At 43.3% G+C, this 20,051-nt stretch overlaps 1 protein-coding gene across 1 annotated transcript in view; it reads right to left on the bottom strand.

Moving 5' to 3' along the window:
* The window catches only part of LOC125307920 (adenylate cyclase type 10-like), a 34,356-nt gene that overhangs the window by 8,542 nt on the left and 5,763 nt on the right, over window positions 1–20,051 (bottom strand). Inside the window, 16 exon segments of the mRNA XM_048264051.1 lie at window positions 117–121; window positions 1,092–1,296; window positions 1,984–2,137; window positions 2,531–2,697; window positions 4,017–4,154; window positions 5,819–6,032; window positions 7,036–7,075; window positions 7,442–7,759; window positions 9,762–10,067; window positions 11,357–11,503; window positions 13,397–13,605; window positions 14,799–15,064; window positions 15,066–15,071; window positions 15,900–15,986; window positions 16,396–16,588; window positions 19,211–19,382. Coding sequence (XP_048120008.1) covers window positions 117–121; window positions 1,092–1,296; window positions 1,984–2,137; window positions 2,531–2,697; window positions 4,017–4,154; window positions 5,819–6,032; window positions 7,036–7,075; window positions 7,442–7,759; window positions 9,762–10,067; window positions 11,357–11,503; window positions 13,397–13,605; window positions 14,799–15,064; window positions 15,066–15,071; window positions 15,900–15,986; window positions 16,396–16,588; window positions 19,211–19,382 — 2,627 coding nt within the window.

Here is a 20,051-nt window from a genome sequence, read left to right as displayed (position 1 = left end):
TACATGCTTTAGACAGGCTGTATTGGGCTATTATGTGTGCAATATGTAGGCTATCCAATGGAAATGACTATGATTGAAGTAGACATATGAAACTTGGGAATAGCTGGAATTGTTACTGCACCTAGTGTGAATTTGCAGCTTGTCAAACCTACACTTACAGGCTGACAAAATGAAGCCAACGCAAATTAAAAGTACCGATCGAAGGGCAGGTGCATTGTGGTTCAAGCATCCAGGCATTTCTAGAGTCTGCAACTGCGGTCACCATCAGAAACGTTCCTATTCCGTTGACACTATCTATATTCCGTTGACACTATCTCTATCTATTTAAAGTAAAGGGGACAGACGGGGCTGTTGGATATTTGGCTACTGACTCGAATGGCAGCATTAGCATTTAAATCAAATGCATAGCCTAATCCATGTCGATGTTGCAGGAAAGCAAACTACTAGTCAGACATTTATCTAGTCTTAAAATCATGAGGAGACCTATCCCGACGCTTTATGGTCATGGACTACAGGTTCAAACTGGCGTTTTAAAATAGTCTTCATAGCACGACAGTGAGCAGGCTAATAATAGAATTTAGGTCATTGCTACACATCTGCTAAAATGTATTGTCATACTCGGTTACCTTGCCAACCCACAAATAATGCAAATATTAGTAATGACATTTACTTTTTTCTTTTATTTACCACAAAGCCTGGTATAATACAGCCTAAACCATGTAGGCATTAATACAGCCTAAACCATGTAGGCATTAATACAGCCTAAACCATGTAGGCATTAATACAGCCTAAACCATGTAGGCATTAAGTCAAGTATCCGTAGCTTGATATAAGTAGGCAGTCGTTTTATTTGTCGTCTTCCAAAAATGCTTAACCAACATGGACGTGCCCAACACTAAACTTGTGCATGAGCTGTCATCTACCAATCATCTAACAACCAACCATGTAAGGCCATGTTTTAAAAAAATTTCGGTGGCCAAATGCCATGCCTAAATTGGCTGAAGCTAACCCTGACGCCCTGGTGCAAACACACACACACAGACACACACACACACACACACACACACACACACACACACACACACACTCACCATACTGGATGGCCTCCTCTAGATGTCCATCACAGAGGCGGATGATGCAGAGGTTGCGTATGAAGTGGGAGATGAGTGTGTAGGCCTCGGTGGTGTCGGGCAGCTGGGCCAACAGCTCAAAGAGCTGCCGCTCATAACGCTTACACTCCTCCTCCTGACCACAGCTCTGGCTGAACCGGTGCAAGTCCAGAATGGAGAAGACCACCTGGGGAGGGAGGAGAAAGGGAGAGAGGGAGGGAGGAGGGAGGGAGGGAGGGAGGGAGAGGGAAGAGAGAGAGGGAGGAGAGGGAGGGAGAGAGGGGAGGGAGGGAGGGAGGGAGGAAAAAGAGAGGGAGAGAGAGGGAGGGAGGGAGGGAGGGAGGAAAAAGAGAGAGAGAGGAGAGAGGGAGAGAGGGAGGGAGAGAGAGGAAAGGGAGAGAGGGAGGAGAGGGAGGGAGAGAGAGAGGGAGGGAGAGAGGGAGAAGGGGAGGGAGGAGGGAGAAAAGGAGGGAGGAAGGAGGGAGGGAGGAGAGGAGAGGAGGGAGGAGGAGGCAGGAGGAGAGGGAGAGAGGGAGGGAGGGAGGGAGGAGAGAGGAGAAGGAGGGAGAGAGGGAGGAGGAGGGAGAGATTGGAGTCATTATCTTTTCAGTGCAGTTTTTTAGTTTCTCTGTTTATTGGCAGAATGACACAAAAACTACTGCATGCTACATGTGTGTGGAAGGGTGTAGCGTGCGTGTGTGTGTGCATACGTGCATGCGTATGTATGTATGTGTGTGTGTGTGTGTGTGTGTGTGTGTGTGTGTGTGTGTGCGTGTTTGCACGCGTGCCCATGTATGTGCGTGTGTGTGTGCGTTTATGTGCGTGCGTGCGTATGTATGTATGTGTGTGTGTGTGTGTGTGTATGCTGCTCCACCCTATCCTGTTGAGAGGTCAAGGTGGCTGTGTTCTGTTCCATGGTGATGGCCAGCATGGCACGGTCAATCTGTGGCACCCTCTTGATGCAGCTGATCTTCCACATGAAGGACAAGCAGTTGATTTGCTCGTGCAGAAACGCTAATCTCTTCTCCCTACAACACCACAGCATTCCAGAACAACATAACAGGACACAAACATCTGTTACCACAGGATGACAAAAGTCTTTACATTTTAATATAAGGAAAAGAGTCCTAACATTAGGTGGATGGGTTCAAATGTGATAAAAATGGCAAGGTTAAAGGTAAAATAGCTAAAGGTGCTAAGGTGTCAAGGTGGTTGGGTGAAAAAGTGCTCTGCTCAGATTGAAAATGCTAAAGTGAAATGTAAGCGGGTTAAAGGTTCTTTAGCTAAATTAAAGGTTGAAAAGGTTAAAGATGCTGAAGTCAAAGGTCAGCCAGCTAAAGGTGCTAAGGTTAAATATGGCCAGTTTAAAGGTCAGCTGGGGTCAAAGTGGGCAGTTGTGCTGTGGCAGGTGCGTGGCCTACTCAGGTCTCTCGAGTTCCTGTGAGCGGAGCCTCAGCTTCCTCATCCTCTCGTAGACGAGTTTGACGGCAGCGATGACGGGCGTCATGGGCAGCCGCCTGCCCAGTAGCCGTAGGGCCTTGGTGAACATGGCCTCCGCCTCCTTAATCTGACCCGTGTTGAACAACACCTGCGAACACAAAGCAAGAGGGGTTGGGCTGTGGGAACCAGGAAGTGTTTCCTGACCTCTGTCTGACCCCTCTTAGGGCCCGTCCACACGGAGACGCTTTTGGGTTAAACGCAGAGGTTTTGCTTCGTCTTGGCTGAGCGTCCAAATGAATCCTGTAAACGCACTGCCCGAAACCGCACTTTTTTGAAACCTGGTCCCACTCCCCTGGAGTGGAAAAACTCATCTTTTGAATTCGTTTGGACAGCGAAACCGCACATCCTACTTGCATATCGATGAGGTCATCGCCACACCTCAGCTGCCCTGGACTTGACACTTATAGTATTGCCTAACAACAATAATAACAGTATCGACTGTTACTAACAGAGGTATTATAGCAATATTATAAATGTGGCGACGGAATAGCCTAGAATTTGGGTACGCCTAGCCTTTGCATTTCCGGTGATAACCAAAACTAATGTGAATCGCTGACTATCCTACAACCCAAGAAAGTAAAGGAGATTATTTTTACCTGCGTTAGCCAAATAAAGGACAGGACTGCACCCTTCACAAACCGTAAAAATTAAGTTTATTAGTTTTACAGTGGACTACAGTTGACAGTTCACTATAAGTCCACACAAACAATTCTGGTTTCCATGCACTAGCCAGTTTTGTCGTAGCCTACTCTGTCTGTTGTATGGCCTACACAGCGCAAGCTTTGGTCAATTTCTGTAACAAACAGTGCCACCTATAGGCCTGGGATATGAAGTAACGTGTTGTCGTGTTGAGATGGATCCGTTTGGACGCAAATATTCTTGATACGGTTCCAGGGAAGACGGAGGAAAAAAAGGTCGGTTTGGTACATGTGGACTAGGCCTTAGTACGCAGATAGCCAATTTCCTGTGCATGAATTAAGCCTAGTTTAAGAATATTGTATTTATTTGTTTATTTTTAAATGGAGATTTTCACTGAAGTTTGCTTTTAGTTTGGAGTTAGTTCCAATGACAATTCATGTTGTACTACATATTCTTTACATACACAATGCTCAAATGTTCAAAAACATGCAGAGGAGAACTCCCCGGACATGCTTCCTCAATGTTTCAGGCTGAGTTTTGTGTGTGTTGATGATGAATGTCTGAACACAAAAAACATTCAAACCTATGAATTTATACAACAGCACACTCCAGGTCTGGATCCCTATAGTGTAATAAGAAAGTGAGAGGCAAAGAAAACTGTTTTCGTAGGAAGATATCTTTATCAGGACCCAGCTCAGAAGGGGACAGGTGAGGGATTGAGATGTTGCGAAGGTACTGTACGTACAGTATTTTTATCTGTAGTCGTACCTGTCCTTTCAGGCGGTACGCTAAGGCCTTCTCAAATTTGCAGACCCTCATTCTGCCCTTCATCGCTGTGTCAAATGCAGACCTCCCAGACTTCACATTGTCCAGTATGGTCTGAATCTCATTCAGGTAGGACAAAGCCTGTCACAGAGCAACATTATGAAATATGTTATCAGTATGCATCACTTACATATGTTTTGGATCAGGGAATCTGAGATGTTCTCCAATACAGTCAAAAATGTACAGTGATAAGATAAAGTTATGGTTAAGGTTAAATAAACACATTCTTACTTTTACCTATCTACACATAAAACACTCAAACACCCTCTCTTACACATACTGTACCATCTCATACACAGGAGCATAGAAACACAGCTTCACTTTAATAGGGTTCCCACCCATTTTCACTGACTGTGACTCTGAATTTCACAACCTTTCCACAATTTTTCAATGACCTTGAATGCTATTTCATTTCAAGTACAACGTTGGCTACTGTACACCACAGGTTGTGGCCAATTATGAAAAGTGACAAGACTGGATAAAATGTGTTTCCTCCCCCACCATTCTATATCTACGAAGGAAGCGATCAAATACTGTGAGTTGATGTTCTTGGACACCACTAGATCTAAAACTGTACTGGGGCACAGGCCCTCCCATCAAGGCAGGTCTGGGGCATGCGCCCTGGGAAGTTTAAATGCATTAATCTGAGAAGAAATGAAAAGATTTCACTTGCTTATTTATGTTTATGAAGATATACTGTATGTGCTGGTAACTATTTTGCACTTAACTATGCACACACAGGTGGAATAGTTATGATACCGTAATATGTTCACAAGCACAAAGCATGGTTAGAGCGTGATGTGTGCATCCTGTTTTAGTATCGGTGTGTAGCACTGTTAGATTCAGTGCCACTAAGGCACCGCGCATGCGCGATTACTTCTCTCTTGCTTTTGCAGTCCGAGCACGGAACGTCACCTTCTTGAACTAAAGAAAATATTCGATATAACTACACATTTATAACTTCTAGAAATATCTATCGTGATATATTTTCTACTTCTTAACTTTATGTCTCTTATATTGCGCACCAAGAAGATATTTTATTTTGTTTCAACATGAGAAGAGCTTCGATTGGTTTTTTATACGGATAGAAGATTTCAGTGGATTCCAGACGAGCTAAGATGGCGAGCCTGTCCAAGATATTCAACGTGTCGACCGCCCAGCCTGCTGCAGTCTGATCAACTGCAGCAAGGTTTCTTCACCATCTGCGAACTTCGAGCAGCCACGGATTACAGATAAAGCGCCCTTTCCACACAAGGAGCCGAAAAGGAAACTACTTTTTGAATTTTCTGTTTATACCATAAGGGACGTTTGCATTTATTTATATTTCAACATTTTCTTTAATACCTAAAAGGACTTTTTCTTACTTTAACAAACTCACTGAACTGCACTAATTGAATTGCACTTGCTCTTGAAGGGTGATTGATTGATACTGGGAAAGTGTGTATTTGTCATTGTTACAATTATACTGCCTTACATACACCACATCCATACATCATACATTGCCACACTTTACTAATAACTACACACATTTATTTTCTTTCATTTCCTAAACTAAGGGAAACTGTACAAAATAAAGTGCTTATAGTTGCCATATCTCAGGTTCAGCTTTTACTTATTACACGGCTCAAGAATCTAGTAATCTCAGATGTGTAGCTTTTAACTGGTCCACAACACAAGTGCTACAGGTGCATCATGCAAAACTAACTTTGAGGCGCACACTAACACGCACACACACACACACACACCCTGAAGTTATAAGACAGGTAGATGCAGGCGGCGGACGACTCCAGCAGGTAGTAGAGGGCCTTGGGCACGTCGCCCACACCTATCCAGTGGCGCGCCATGGGGATCAGCACCACCTCCAGCACCTGGTCACAGCAGCACCACCTGCTCAGCTTCGCCCCCTGCTGGTGGTCCTGAATGATGGCATCCAGAACAGCAAGAGTTTTCTCCACATCTCTGGAAGACAAATGGGACAAATGAGGGAAAAAACAGGAAGGACAAAGGAGGTACACATCCAAATGTATCGTTTGTTTATTAGATTAGCAGTCCTTTACATTTAATGAGTAGTATAGCCATGTCTTATCAAAGCTTGGCTTGTAGAAAAGGGTGATGACTAGGACTGTAACGATACACCAAACTCACGATTAGGTTTGTATCACCATTTTTGACCCATGGTTCGATACATACCTCGATTGTGTGTGTGTGTGTGTGTTAAATAACACTAGACGATTAGAATATTTGAAAAACTATATAAACTGGACTGATTTGAACTCTGAATATACACATATAATTGTATAAAATAATATACAATATTATATGATAATAAAATGATCTTGATATATAAACAACTGATATAAAAGGAGAGGAGAGGGGTTTTAGGGTACTTCTATAGGTTACCATTTTGTAAAGTTGCACCCATAGCTGTACAATGAAAGCTATGAGATTGAAATTATGAATTTTTTTAATTTATTTTTTTTGGACATCGTACCAGCGGGAGACGTGTGTTGCTTATGCGGCTGCCTAATCTGCCTAGTGCTGTGGAAACACTGGAAGGGGTGTGTCGCAATTCTGCCTTCACACACCGCGACACAGGTTCGTGGATATGAGTGTCGCAATTTCAGTTTCGATACGCATACCGCTACAGCCCTAGTGATGACATTCCCAAAGCAAAAACAGAGGACAAGAGTACATCATCATCACTGACAACATAAACTGTATGTCACTTTATGATGAAAGGATCTCCTGACTGCAAAAGCAGCTGAACTTAGAGAGAGCAGATGAGAATACATGCATGAAAATGTAGGAAGAACAAAGCAACATACTGCCACAGAGACAGACCCATTTGGATTTAAAAATAGACCAGTGGCATGGTGACGCTGAAAGGCACGTGCGTTTTCACAAGCAGCACGGCTGAGGCGGGGGAGTGAGAGGGAAGAGTGTGGAACAGGACAGGCCTTACCCAGACTCCAGCGTAGACTTGGGAGGGATCATGATGGTTCCTACAGGAGGCAAACACACACGACTTAGGTGGGGATCACTCTACAAATACCAAACAGGCAGCAGCAAAGCGTTCACGCAACGCTCCATAATAATTTGATTCATCCAAACAAAGTTCTATCTTGTTGCCAAGTGATGTTGAATACTTGTACTGTACAAACGGAAAGAAACATATAGAATTGGACTGTTTTGATTGGTAAGAATGTTTGAAGGGTTCCTAGGATACATCAAACTGATATTGATGAGTCTCGCCTTACGTTCTGAAAGTGAAAACAAGTTTAACGCTCAGCTCCTTTGATAGGATACCCCTAGACATGTAAACACCAGTGCTTATTTTCCTAAACACACACACGCACGCACGGACACACCTCGTCGTGGGCCAAGGTGCTCGGGGTTCTTCTGGATGTCCAGCAGGGCCTTCTCGCAGGACACCTGCACGTTGAGCACGCCGCTGATCTCGATGATGGCGGCGCCCACGGCGGCCTTGTGTCCGAAGACGAACTCGTCGGTGGGGCAGTGGACGCAGCGGTGGGCGCGCTTCAGCAGGTAGGCGGCACACTCGCCGTGGAAGTCGCGCCGCTGCTCCTGCAGCCACAGGTCGTACGCCGTCTCCTTCACCAGCGTTGTGCGGAAGCGCATCACATCGCAGCGCCACATGCCGCCCTCCGACGCCTGGCCCGGCGTCTCTGCACACACACACACACACACACACACACACACACACAATCAGAGCCCAGGGCGCTGGGGTGGATAAGACAAATGTACAGTCAAACAGCTCACGACAGGCCTGTGCTGAGCTTCCATCCTCTACAGGCACAGCAGAGGGGAACAGAACAGGAGAACAAGAGTATGCCGCTGACTGCAGTAAACACAAAGCAAGGCTGGGAAGTCTACTTTGTGCTGTGTCCCTCTAATGATCCAGAGCTCTGGTATTCAGCATCAGCAGGTATGTGACCTAATTACATCATGCTACCACATAACATGGCATCCATCAGGCAGCGCATGCTCTGGTGGATTAGCAGCAGACATGCTTTAAAGAGACCCTGAACCACACCACGGGCCTACACTCTCAGCCCCCAACCCTCCGTTTTAACCTCAGCCTTCTGCCTCTCAGGACTTGGAACTGGCATTCTGAACAGAATACGTGACCTGGCCATATCTGTTCATTACAGGCTTTCTGACTGTCACACAGGGTTGTATAGTGGAGTACTCCATGGTCAATTCACCCTTCGCTAAGCCACACCCGAAAACCGCCACAGGCAAATTGTGGCTTAGCAACCCATCACTAGGCACGGGAGGTCTGACAAGCTTTTCGAGTTTTGCCATGTTAACCTGTGGAGACTGAAGGCCTGTGGGTCATGAAGGCCTCTTATTTGGATGTGTGGTGCCCTAACCCACGTAAAGACACAGTAAAAAAACATGTTACACTATAGAAACAAAAGATAATTGGGGAACACATATTGTTCTAACTGTAAAAATGGTATATTGCATGATATTTCCATAACCCATGATAGATACACGCTTCACGATAACGGCAAGAAGTTGTTACGAGACGTTCACCAAGATGTATAGCCCATCAGCAATCTATTAAAAATAACACCTATTTGAAGTACCATTCATGATATGTTGTCAAATATTGAAGTTGTGGGAAGTACATAGGTTAAAATGCTATGTTTCTTTCGTCCCCCATGCCTGTTCCATTCATTCTGGCCAGGAGAGTCGAATGAAACAAAAACGCTTATCTGACTTCTGCTTAAAATAACTCATGAACGGGTTTTGTTCAGAGATGAAATTCCAACTGTATTTGACAGAGGACAGATGTAGGTTGCTAGTGACAAAAATTTAGTTTCAGTGTGGTAGATGTCTTTGTAAATTACATTTTCATTGAAAAGTCCAAATAGACGCATAATGTTATTTATTTTATTTATTTTTATGTATTTATAAACAGGGTGCTAAAGCTTGTCAGGCATAGCAAACAGCAACTAAGGGGCGGACTTAGATGAATTATTATGTTTATGCTTGTTTATGTTTATATTAGTTTGATTCATGTCTCTTGCATTGCTTGCTTATCTTTATGCTTGTTTATGTTTATGATGTTTATGTTTTGGCAAAAAAAATAAAATCTCCTTTGAAACCAATGCATCTTACAGTATATGGAAACTACATGAGTTCAAATCGTTTCAAATAAAATTGAAAAGCCTATTTTTAGGCAACAACTATAAAATTACATTTCATTGAAAAGTCCCGTTCTCCCCTATGTAATAGATGAAGCGCCCATTGTTTTTTTTTCCTAACCCCTTTAACTCAACAAAATTAATGGGTCTAGTAAAGCTTGTGCAGCCATGATGATAGCAAACAGGGGCAACTAAGGAGGGCGGGACCAAATTAGCTGGGTGAATTATTATGTTTATGCTTGTTTATGTTTATGTTTATGCTTGCTTATCTTTATGCTTGTTTATGTTTATGCTTGCTTATGTTTATGTTTTGGCAGAAACTTTTGTCCAAAGCATCACAGTACTAGTTCAAATCGTTTCAAATAAAATTGAAAGCCTATTTTTAGGTTCAGCAACAACTATCTACTAACAATGAAAATAACCATATCAACAAAAGCAATATTAACAGAGACTTTCACGAGAGGGCCTGGAAGAGCCTGGAAGTCAACACCATCAGCCCCCAGTTTCCCCTCACCTTCCTTGTCCTCCTCATCTTCATCTTCATCGACCCTCCTGGCCGGGGCCTGCTGGTCGCAGTAGCAGCTGAGCATGTACTTCTCGTCGACCAGGCTCAGGTCGACCAAGTGCTCGGGCTGCGAGCCGCAGACGAAGGTGCCGGCCTTGAAGAGCGACACCAGCGTGTCGTTGAGCTTGTCCTCGGTCAGCTCGGGCAGGATGTGAGTCAGCATCTGCGTGGTGAAGGTGTGACCGATGATGGCCGCGCACTTCACCACCATCTGCTCGTTGGGCAGCAGCTGGTCCAGGTGGGCAAGGGCCATACCTGCACAGGAGGAGAAAGAGGAGCGAAAAGGAGAGAAAGAGAGTGGGGGAGAGAACAGGAGAGAGAGAGAGAAAGAGGGAGCGAACAGGAGGAAGGAGAGAGAGCAGAATAGAGAGAGAGAGAGAGAGAAAGAGAGAGAGAGAAAGAGAAAGAGGGAGCGAACAGAGGAAAGGAGAGAGAGCAGAATAGAGAGAGAGAGAAAAAGGGAGCGAACAGGTAGAAGAGAGAGAGCAGAATAGAGATAGAAAGAAAGAGAGAAAGATAGAGAGTGAGGGAGCAAACAGGAGAAAAGGTGAGGAGAGAGAGAGAGCAGAAGAGAGGGAAGGGGGGCATAAAGAGAGAGAAAGAGAGACATAATGGGATCTACTTCTACTATATAACCATATTCGCCCACCACTAAAGTCGTCCCAGTTACACTTCAATTTGCAAAAAGTTCAAACAACTCATTTTCAGCTATCAAAACCTGGAAATGATATGAACATGTTGCAACCATAACATAGGCTGAATAAATGGACTTCACAATGTTTGGCTAATAGGAATGAATGCACTTTGCCATTATGCTTCCTGCTCCACTCACACTGTGTCCCCCTCTATTCCTCCTTTTGTACTCCACATTCCCATGGAAACCACACATGCCAATAAGCAGTATTAGAAGCTGATTAGAAAGGTGCTTTAGATTGTGTTTCTATGGCAAAATGAACAAATGCACATAAAATGTACGTATTTCAAGCCCCTTCACTTTAGAACTGACATGTTTACTCATCATTTCATGAAACTGTTTGAAATGGCAAGACTCTGAAGTGGATATAGGATATATGACTCGTTGGCTAATCCCTTGACCCTATAGCTTGGATATAGCGCTCCAGTTTCCACGGGAAGAAAATAGAGTTGCGTAATATGGTGATATGTCAAGCTTCCCATTCTGGTGCTTAGAGCAGTGCAGCCTCAGGGAAACAGTAAACACGTAAACACATCAACACATTAATATACATTCAGTTCCTGAGTGTCACTGACAGTTGGGAAAAGGCAAAATAACTGGAGTGTCACTATGAAGTTTCAAACTGATGAAATAAACCAAAACAAATTATATTCAATAAAATAAAGTTCAAAAGTATCAAGCTGCAAAGACCTTTCAACGCAGCAACATAGTAAAATAAACTACACTGACTAACCGCATTCATTCTGAGAGAAATTAAATGCAATGGATGGAAGGATGCAATCCCTTCTGTTTGACTAGAGAGACTACCTTTTAAGGTGAGCCAAATGGGAATATGGGCACAGCAGATTACCTCTTAAGGTGAGCGGGATGGGAATCTGGTGGAATTTGGCTCCTTCGTTGGTCAAGCACACTAAGTTCAGCCTCTCACTAGCGGACTCGTCCAGTGCAGCAATCTTCCGGCACTTCAGGGAGGATGTGTTCTCTTGTGTGTCCAGTCCTAAGTAAGAGTGTGCATTACATATTCCACTGTTATTCATATCATATAACCAAGATATCATCTTGTCATTTATTCACTGTCACATTTATTCATATTATTTAAGATATTCTTGTTAGAAATGAACCACACACATAAGCATGTGTTGCAAGAATAAACCATAAGTGGGGATTAGTGTTGTCACGATACCAAAATTATGACTTCGATACGATACCTGCCATAAATATCACAATGCTCGATACTGAAACGATACTACGGCGAAATCCTAAGATATGTGGAAAAGAAAGGACTCATACCTCCTCCAAGTGTATTTAGTCATTTGTGTTGAATTCGATTGCACTTTGTAGTGTGCAGGTCAATTCTGGGTTCTAAACTTCCTACATAATTATTATTTTTATAGTCAGTAAAATAGTAGGCCTACTTTGTGTGATTAAGTCCTTTATTTTTTGTTATAGTTCATTTACATTGTGTTGTGTTCTGCCAATAAAGTAGCTTTAAATAGCCAAACTAGGCTAGATCAAGGTCAGTGTTGAAATTACTGCATGCAAATCACTGAATGCTATGCAGAGGGGCCTAATCTTTAGGCCATCTGATGTACAGTATAGGCTTCCCTAGGCCTTCCCGTGTTCATGGGATTTCTTTGACAGTTGCAAAGGGAAAAATGTGAGGATAGTCTTCTTTGCGTCTTACGACGTTCCAACCACTCAGGTCTTCGTCAGATAGGCCTACACCATTACCTGTTGCAATATGTCTGTGTGCATTCCTACATTAGCCTACGTCTATTTCTTTGATAACATGATTTGCTACCACGTAACAATAACCCGCTATTATTATTAGGACTCAACACGCTTTGATGCTGTGGGCTTTAATTAGCGCATTTCAGGTAGCCTATCCTACATCTGGACAATACTTATTGAACAAATTGCAGTCTACATGCCATGACAAATATTACCAGTAGTACTGACCGAACATGAAATAGGTTGTTTACAAGTTATGGTAATGTTATTCTGGCGTGAACATTGCGCTTTCATCACGTTAGCACCCTATGATTACAGCTCGTTATGTCTCGTCAAAATGATTACAGCTCGTTATGTCTCGTCAAAATTCATTGATGAAGGAAGGTTCGCTTTATCCCAGAGAACCATACTCGTTTCACTTAGGCTAGACTAAAACAGAAGAGAAGAACTTGCCACTAACCATGTAGTCGTGTTTTCTATAGCATTCGTTAACCTGTCGTTCTTTAAACAAAAATGTTGGGATATGTCTGCGAGGTGTTTAGCCAAGTTCCATGCGTAGCCTACTGCTTTTAAATTACTTTGAAACATATTTTACAAACGGGCCTCTGTGTACCTGATGGCTTGCCTTCACTATTCGTGATGTATCCGAAATAGTTGCAGATTTAACTTCACCTTTTGTTTTATCCACAAGGCCGAGGACTGTCAGCAAAGAACTACTGTATGTTGACGTTGGCTGCGCACTCACTCACTCAGAGCTGCCTACTTGACACGCCCACTTGCCTAGATGCGTGCAAGGAGCAGTGAGAGCAGCAGACACAGAACGTTAATTTTAATAAAGTATCGATTCTAAAAACGTCGGAAATCGCATTGTTTTTTGTGTGAAGGCATCGTGATACCTTTTTAGTATCGATACACCGTGCAACACTAGTGGGGATCTTAAACTGATACCTCATTGATCTCGTCTGCATTTGTCAATAGCTTTGTTAAATACTGTAGCCTGTATATGTAAATAGCTTTGTTAGGCTAGGATCATTATTAAATGACAGGACAATAATTTTGAGACAATCATTATGAGACAATCATACTGAATACCCTCTCTATTCAATACAATGGTCATAGCCCGTTGTTGGACTATAGGAATTAGGTGGCTGTGTGGTACCCATGGACTTCTTCCTGATCTCCTCCTCTGAGCTGGTTCTGCTGGAGGGGATGGGCACCTCCACACTAGGGCCTGGGAAGAGCAGCTCCACATCCCTGCACTCCTCGCTCTCCTCCACCTCCGAGATGTAGACCATGCGGCTCAGGTAGAGGCTCTTGAGCAGCTCCTCGCAGTAGTACGGCACCCCGTGACTCCTCTCCACCAGGAAACTACACAGGACAGAGACAACGGCACAGCAGAGGTCTCGATTATGGCAAACAGCATTATCACAATTATTTTTGTTCAATATTTGGGATCATGGAATAAACATCCATTTTGAAAACATTTTTTTAACATTTTTAAATAGAATTTTAATTATAATCCGACAGAAATTATTGTTATGAAACTGAATTTTGCTGAATAATCATTATATTTTGATTCTGTTGTTTTCATAATAGTTTGATGTCATTATCACAATTAATCAATTAATTTGGTTGATTTGGTTATATGGCACTGCCCCAGTCTCAACCACGGAGGAAGTGTTATAGAACTGCAGACGGGAAGGAAGTACCGCCCCATTCATTTCAATGGCCCCTGCTAGGCTAGCTACTTCTGCCAAAATTCACCAAAACCATCCTTTTTTCATGGTGTTTCATGGAGCTCATTTTCCGCACCATCTAGAATTACTCAATTAGGTGCAATTTTAAAATGGTAGACAACGTAGAGTACAGTATGTTATCGATGCGGATTGGTGGTTGAGCTGGCAAATCCCCAATCCAGCCAATCCCCACAGATGACATAAATCGTGGATAAATCGGGAATGCTACTTGGCTTGTCTGTGAAAATGGAGCTGGAAGTGAGCACATGTTGGACGGCATTTTTTAAAGATGGCAGTGGCCAGCTGGGATGTTAACTGGCTGAAGCTAACCCTCCAAATCAACCCTTCGGTTACAAGCCCAAAGCCCTAACCAGTTGGCCACGGCTGCGCTTTTAATTACATAAAATTACACTACACGTTCACAGTACTTGACTCAGTCAAAGCAAAACGAAAAGATGGCTATGCTGAGTGCAGTCTCTCTTTTTTCCCATTGCAGATTGTATTACACTTAAGGAGCTCACTCCTTCACTCAAAAAACCCTGATAGATGAGACTAGCAAACCAACAAAATATTGGCAGTTTTTCTTGCTGGTGAGAGTGAGGTTAAGCAGCACCAATAACGTGACTTTTCTCCTTCAAATAAACTGCTGGATGTAGATATCCTAACAATCCCATAATCAACCCTGCTGCTTAAAAATTCCACCCACAACTTTTTTGTTTGCCATGAAGTAATGTCTCCTAGTACTTTCTCTGCCTCCTACTTAAATTTGACCATCAAACATCATACAGATCACACATCAAGCTACAGGTGTCTGCTGCCACCTACAGCTCCACTTCGGTGGGGATGCGCACGACGCCCAGGATCTGGCAGGCGAGCTGTGCGATGACGGAGGGCTCGAGACTGGTCAGCTTGTGGTAGACGGTGCGTGGGGCGCGCAGCAGGCGGAGCAGCTCGGGGTTGCACTCGCTCTCGAGCAGCACGGACAGGAAGAGCAGGATGTGCGCCGCCTCGCACACCTCCAACAGGAAGCAACACGACGGGCTGTCCACGAAGTGCGCCTGGTCGATGACGTACACGCACAGGCTCCGCCTGCGCCATCTGAGGACGGCCAATAAGAGACACAAGGACACAAGCAACATGGTCAGATTGTTTTTTTTTGGAACAGAAAAAACAGAACATGAAACCTGAGATCTCAAATGGCCTTGATAACAGACACAAGGAAAACACACCTGCCAAACTTAACAACCCAATACACAGTTTACTTAGTAAGACAGCATGCTGTCCCAACCAATAAAAAGCCCATGCATTAATTAAAAGCCAAGTCAATTTTTTGGTAAATATAAGTATAAGTATACTCTTTTGATCCCGTGAGGGAAATTTGGTCTCTGCATTTATCCCAATCCGTGAATTAGTGAAACACACTCAGCACACAGTGAACACACAGTGAGGTGAAGCACACACTAATCCCGGCGCAGTGAGCTGCCTGCAACAACAGCGGCGCTCAGGGAGCAGTGAGGGGTGAGGGGCTCAAGGGCACTTCAGCCATGCCTACTGGTCGGGGTTCGAACCGGCAACCCTCCGGTTACAAAGAATGTGTTTGTGTTGTATGTATGCTGCTGAGACCTTGAATTTCTCCTGGGGATCAATAAAGTATCTATCTATCTATCTATCTATCTATCAAGTCCGAAGCGCTAACCAGTTGGCCACGGCTGCCCCACAAAACCTCTGTCTCACAAAACCTCTCATCTTTGTTGAGCAAAAGTTTGTGTAACAGGAATTAAGGCTTGACCCATACAGACGCCTGTCCCAAATGTAAGTAGTTGAGTTCGGCAGTTGAAGAAAATAAAAGCCTGGCTAGTTTTTACAGCACACATACTGTATCAGTGTTTTCTAAGTGAATGCGGAGCTGAGGATATCTCTGCTTACGTGGCAGAAAAGCTGCATGATGAAGTCTTTGGTCTCCTTCTCACGAGTCTCGTTGTCCATGAGTGAGACTCTGTTTGAAACAGGGAACTACGAGCAGACAAACAAAGGAATCCAGAATAAAACCATCACATCAAAGCCCTTAATGTAACTATTAGTCTTCTGTAACCAATTGTACACAGCCTCAACACAAAAGACATTTCAGTTATGGTGAAATCTGGCATTTGGTGAGGAGCATTAACTCTGAAATCTCATTTAAAAAACAACAGAAGGTGCAAGTCTTGATAAAAGCCCATTCATGGGTCTTCACAGAACAGTCAGTAGCCTTTTGTTCTGTCAGTGTTCATGTTTTGATGCCCTTCTAGACCAACTTTTCTACGCTATCTATCTCCAGTCTCGTATATCACACTCATTGCCTGACTTTTCACTTTGTGTGTCATCTAAATTCAGACTCTACATGTGTGTACTGAAGCAGAGGGGTGCATTAGGCACGCAGCACCTTGACCAGGAGGATCTCGTTGAGCAGGCAGAGGTTCTCCCTCATGTCCGGTTGCTCGATCTGGGATAGGATGACCTTCTCGCGCTCTGCGAAGTTCTTGCACGTCTCCACGGTGAGCAGGAGGGCCAGCAGAGTTTGCAGCGTGTAGTTCTGCTGATGGATGTCTGTCTTGGCCAACTCACAGGGCATCACTCTGAGGACAAACAGGCCAAAGCAAATCACACAGCGCTCACATGAACGACAAAATTAAATCTCTCCGGTCAAATTGTCCGATTGAAATTGGCTAAAATTAATTTGAGAATAAGCCTTAAAATGTAAAGCCTAAGCAATCCGTCCTCTGGCTATGTTTTTAAATGTACAGGCTCCCGCTTGAAAGCTATTAAACAACACGGCCTATGCTACATTTCAAATAGGGAACATTTCAAATAGGAAGCCCCTTTAAAACGCCCATGTTAAACAACTTAACAAATGAATTTGGCCAGGCCCAGGCAAGCCTTAAAATTTTTTTCAAGCCTGGATGATGATAAATTGGTAATCCGATGTCCGGGTCAACTCCACCACCACCAGATAAAAAAAGCAGAAGTGCTATGTTTTCATGAAAGTGGAGTACAGGCTCTCCAAGACACTGTGATTCTCCGTGTACCCAGAATGTGTTGTGTAAAAGCATTTGCTTATGTCTATGATCTGTTATCAAATAGATTGCTGGTCTGGCGAGCCTATCATTGAACCGTGGTGTGGCATTTCATTCTAAATTATAGCCTTAGTGGTGTGAGCCATTCTTGTGTTTATGATCTGTGCAAGTTAAACAGTGGAACCACTGGAGATATAACGTGGGTAGCAGCAACAAACAACATAGCCTTTTTAAAACAATGAACGAAACGGACTCTTGCTGTTAATGAAAACATAGATACTGGCTAGATCTTGTTAGACATGTTTACGTAAGTTAGGCTAATGAACATGTTGCATTCTATTCAGCCTGATTATGTCATTCTTTAAGCTACATAGCCTGTCTCCAGTTTTCCTCAACTTGACTAATTAATTAAGAAGCGATAATAGGATATTTGACCGGCATATCATCAAAATGTCCGGAAAACGAAACCTCTGCCGGGCACTTTGACCGGCACCATTTTTTTCTAGTGGAAACTCTGATGTACGCATGAATGCACATGCACATGCACACACACAGGCACTCACACAGGCACACCCACAAGCACATGCACGCACGCACACACACACACACACACACACACACACACACACACACACACACACAAACATAAACACGTACATGCACACAATTCAAGAATTTCTCAGAATTATGAACAGGCAAGATAGGGGTGGGGTTGTATAAAATGTATTTTACATGTGAAATCTATGAACTAATCATGTTTTGGTACTTGTTGTCTAGCAGATACCAGTGAGAATTGAGTGTACATAATACAATTCAGTGAGACAGTTAGAATCCTATATGCCTTTCACCTAACCCAGCCAGACCAGCAGATACCCTAACTTTGCTGAATTACTGAAGCTAAGCAGGCTTAGTTAGTACTTGGATAAGAAACCTCCTTGGAAGAGTAGGTTCCTGCTGGAAGCGGTGTTGGTGGCTGGCCAGTAGGTGGCACTCTTCCCTGTGGCCAAAAGCCACTAAACAAATATCAATCCCAATGTCCTATTGCAGTGACAGGGACACTGTATTGCAGGAGATGTTTTACTTTGCATGAATGTTAAATTGAGGTCCTGACTCACCATGGTTGTTAAAGATCCCATGGCACTTATCGCAAAGAGTAGGTGGTTCCCTGATTTGCTTTATTTATGTACACATACATAAAGACACACACACATGCACACACACACACACACATACACACACACAAAAACACACACACACACTACACATGCACACACACATACATGCACACACACAACACGCACAAACACGCACACAAACACATAAACACACATACACACACCCACACATACAAACACACCTACATACACAAACACACGCACACACACACACTCACACACAAAAAAACACACACAAAACACATATACACAAAAACAACCACACACTCTGCACACACTCAATTACAAACACACAAAAAAGGAACAAAGTAGGAAATGAACACAATTTGACAAGCGTAACTTATTTTTCTGGAAAAAATGTGCTTGACTGGGCGGCGGTCATATTTTGTACCGCTCTGCGGTACATCTAGTTAAAGGTGCAGTCAGGGATTTTATGCGATTTCAAGGCCATAAGATTCTTTGTCACATTCATCAATCATCTCCTCACAACCGCTAGATAGATAGATAGATACTGTAGATAGATACTTTATTGATCCCCAAGGGAAATTCAAGGTCCAAGTAGCTTATGACACCACACACAACAGGAGCTAGCTGCTAGCTGCCCATTCTGTGAGTACACTGTAAAACATGGTTTCTGTAGGCAATCCAGGCTCCGAAAAACTGGAAACAAACAAAGTGGGGGCAGCCTGTCCCCCAAACAAAAACGAAACCCTGCGTGGAATTTCTCTGGGAATACTGAAGGTAGGGGTGAGTTACCTCTCTGGTGTGTTTTATTTGGTCGTTGGTTAAAATATAATGTACGTTTATTTGCACAAAATCATCTGCTAATAAATTTAAATATCAACATAAACATAAACAAACGTGACATACTGCACAATCCCTGACTGCAGTTTAGCAAAATCCATGTATAAACCTTGGTTAATAATCGAGAAATTATGGTTCCCATAAAAACAAATAATGTGACAGAAATGGAACCAGAACTAGTGTGAGTGATATGGAGAGAAGTCACCTGAGGCTTCCCCTGCTGGCTCTGTAGACCACTTCAGCCAAGAGATGGCTCTTGCCGTAGCCGCTGCCGCCTCCGAAGATCACAACGTTGTTGTAGGTGTGTGTGTCTGAGGCTCTGCCCTCCAGGAAGCTCTTCACCATTCTGGAGTAAAGCTCCATCTCTTTCTCCCGACCTGGCAAGGGTAAAGAGGGACGCCATTCAGCTTATTTTACCTGTCAGTTTTGTTCTGTGTAATCAGGGATGTAGTGGTAAAATAAGAGGTGGGTAAACTATGAATTCTGTGATCACGGTGAAGTGGACTGCGGTATCAGATTTTAAAAAAATGCATTCAGAACATGTTTGATGATGGTGGAGGTTATTGTCCAATGTTTATAACAATACCAGTTGTATTAAATGGTTCCTTGAGTGTTGATGAGTGTACATATTGTGAATGTGGATAATACAGTGTGATTTTTGAATGTTAAAAGTTGCAATTAATGAATAAACTCTTTTGAGAGGTGGATAAACTCTAATAACAGGTGGATAAACTTTATTTCTGAAATAAGGTGGCTAGGTGGGGTGGATAAACTGTGCTTACTTGCGTTTAGCCTCCACTACATCCCCTGTGTGTAATGCTAAGGCTACACTGAAGGTTCATGTGCACGCACACACACAAATACAGTTATAGGTGGCCAGATGTTGCCACACTGACAGAATATTAAGAACATTTTCTGGATTATGACAGATACCTCTACCATTTCAACTGAGTGAAATCATATGATGCAGTGTTTCCCGTACATTGACTTATTTGTGGTGGCCCACCACAATATCAACATTGACCACAACACAATGATTTTCCAGG

Source organism: Alosa alosa, chromosome 15, assembly GCF_017589495.1.
Source record: "Alosa alosa isolate M-15738 ecotype Scorff River chromosome 15, AALO_Geno_1.1, whole genome shotgun sequence".
Taxonomy (NCBI): domain Eukaryota; kingdom Metazoa; phylum Chordata; class Actinopteri; order Clupeiformes; family Clupeidae; genus Alosa; species Alosa alosa.
This window is presented reverse-complemented; position numbering and strand designations above follow the sequence as displayed.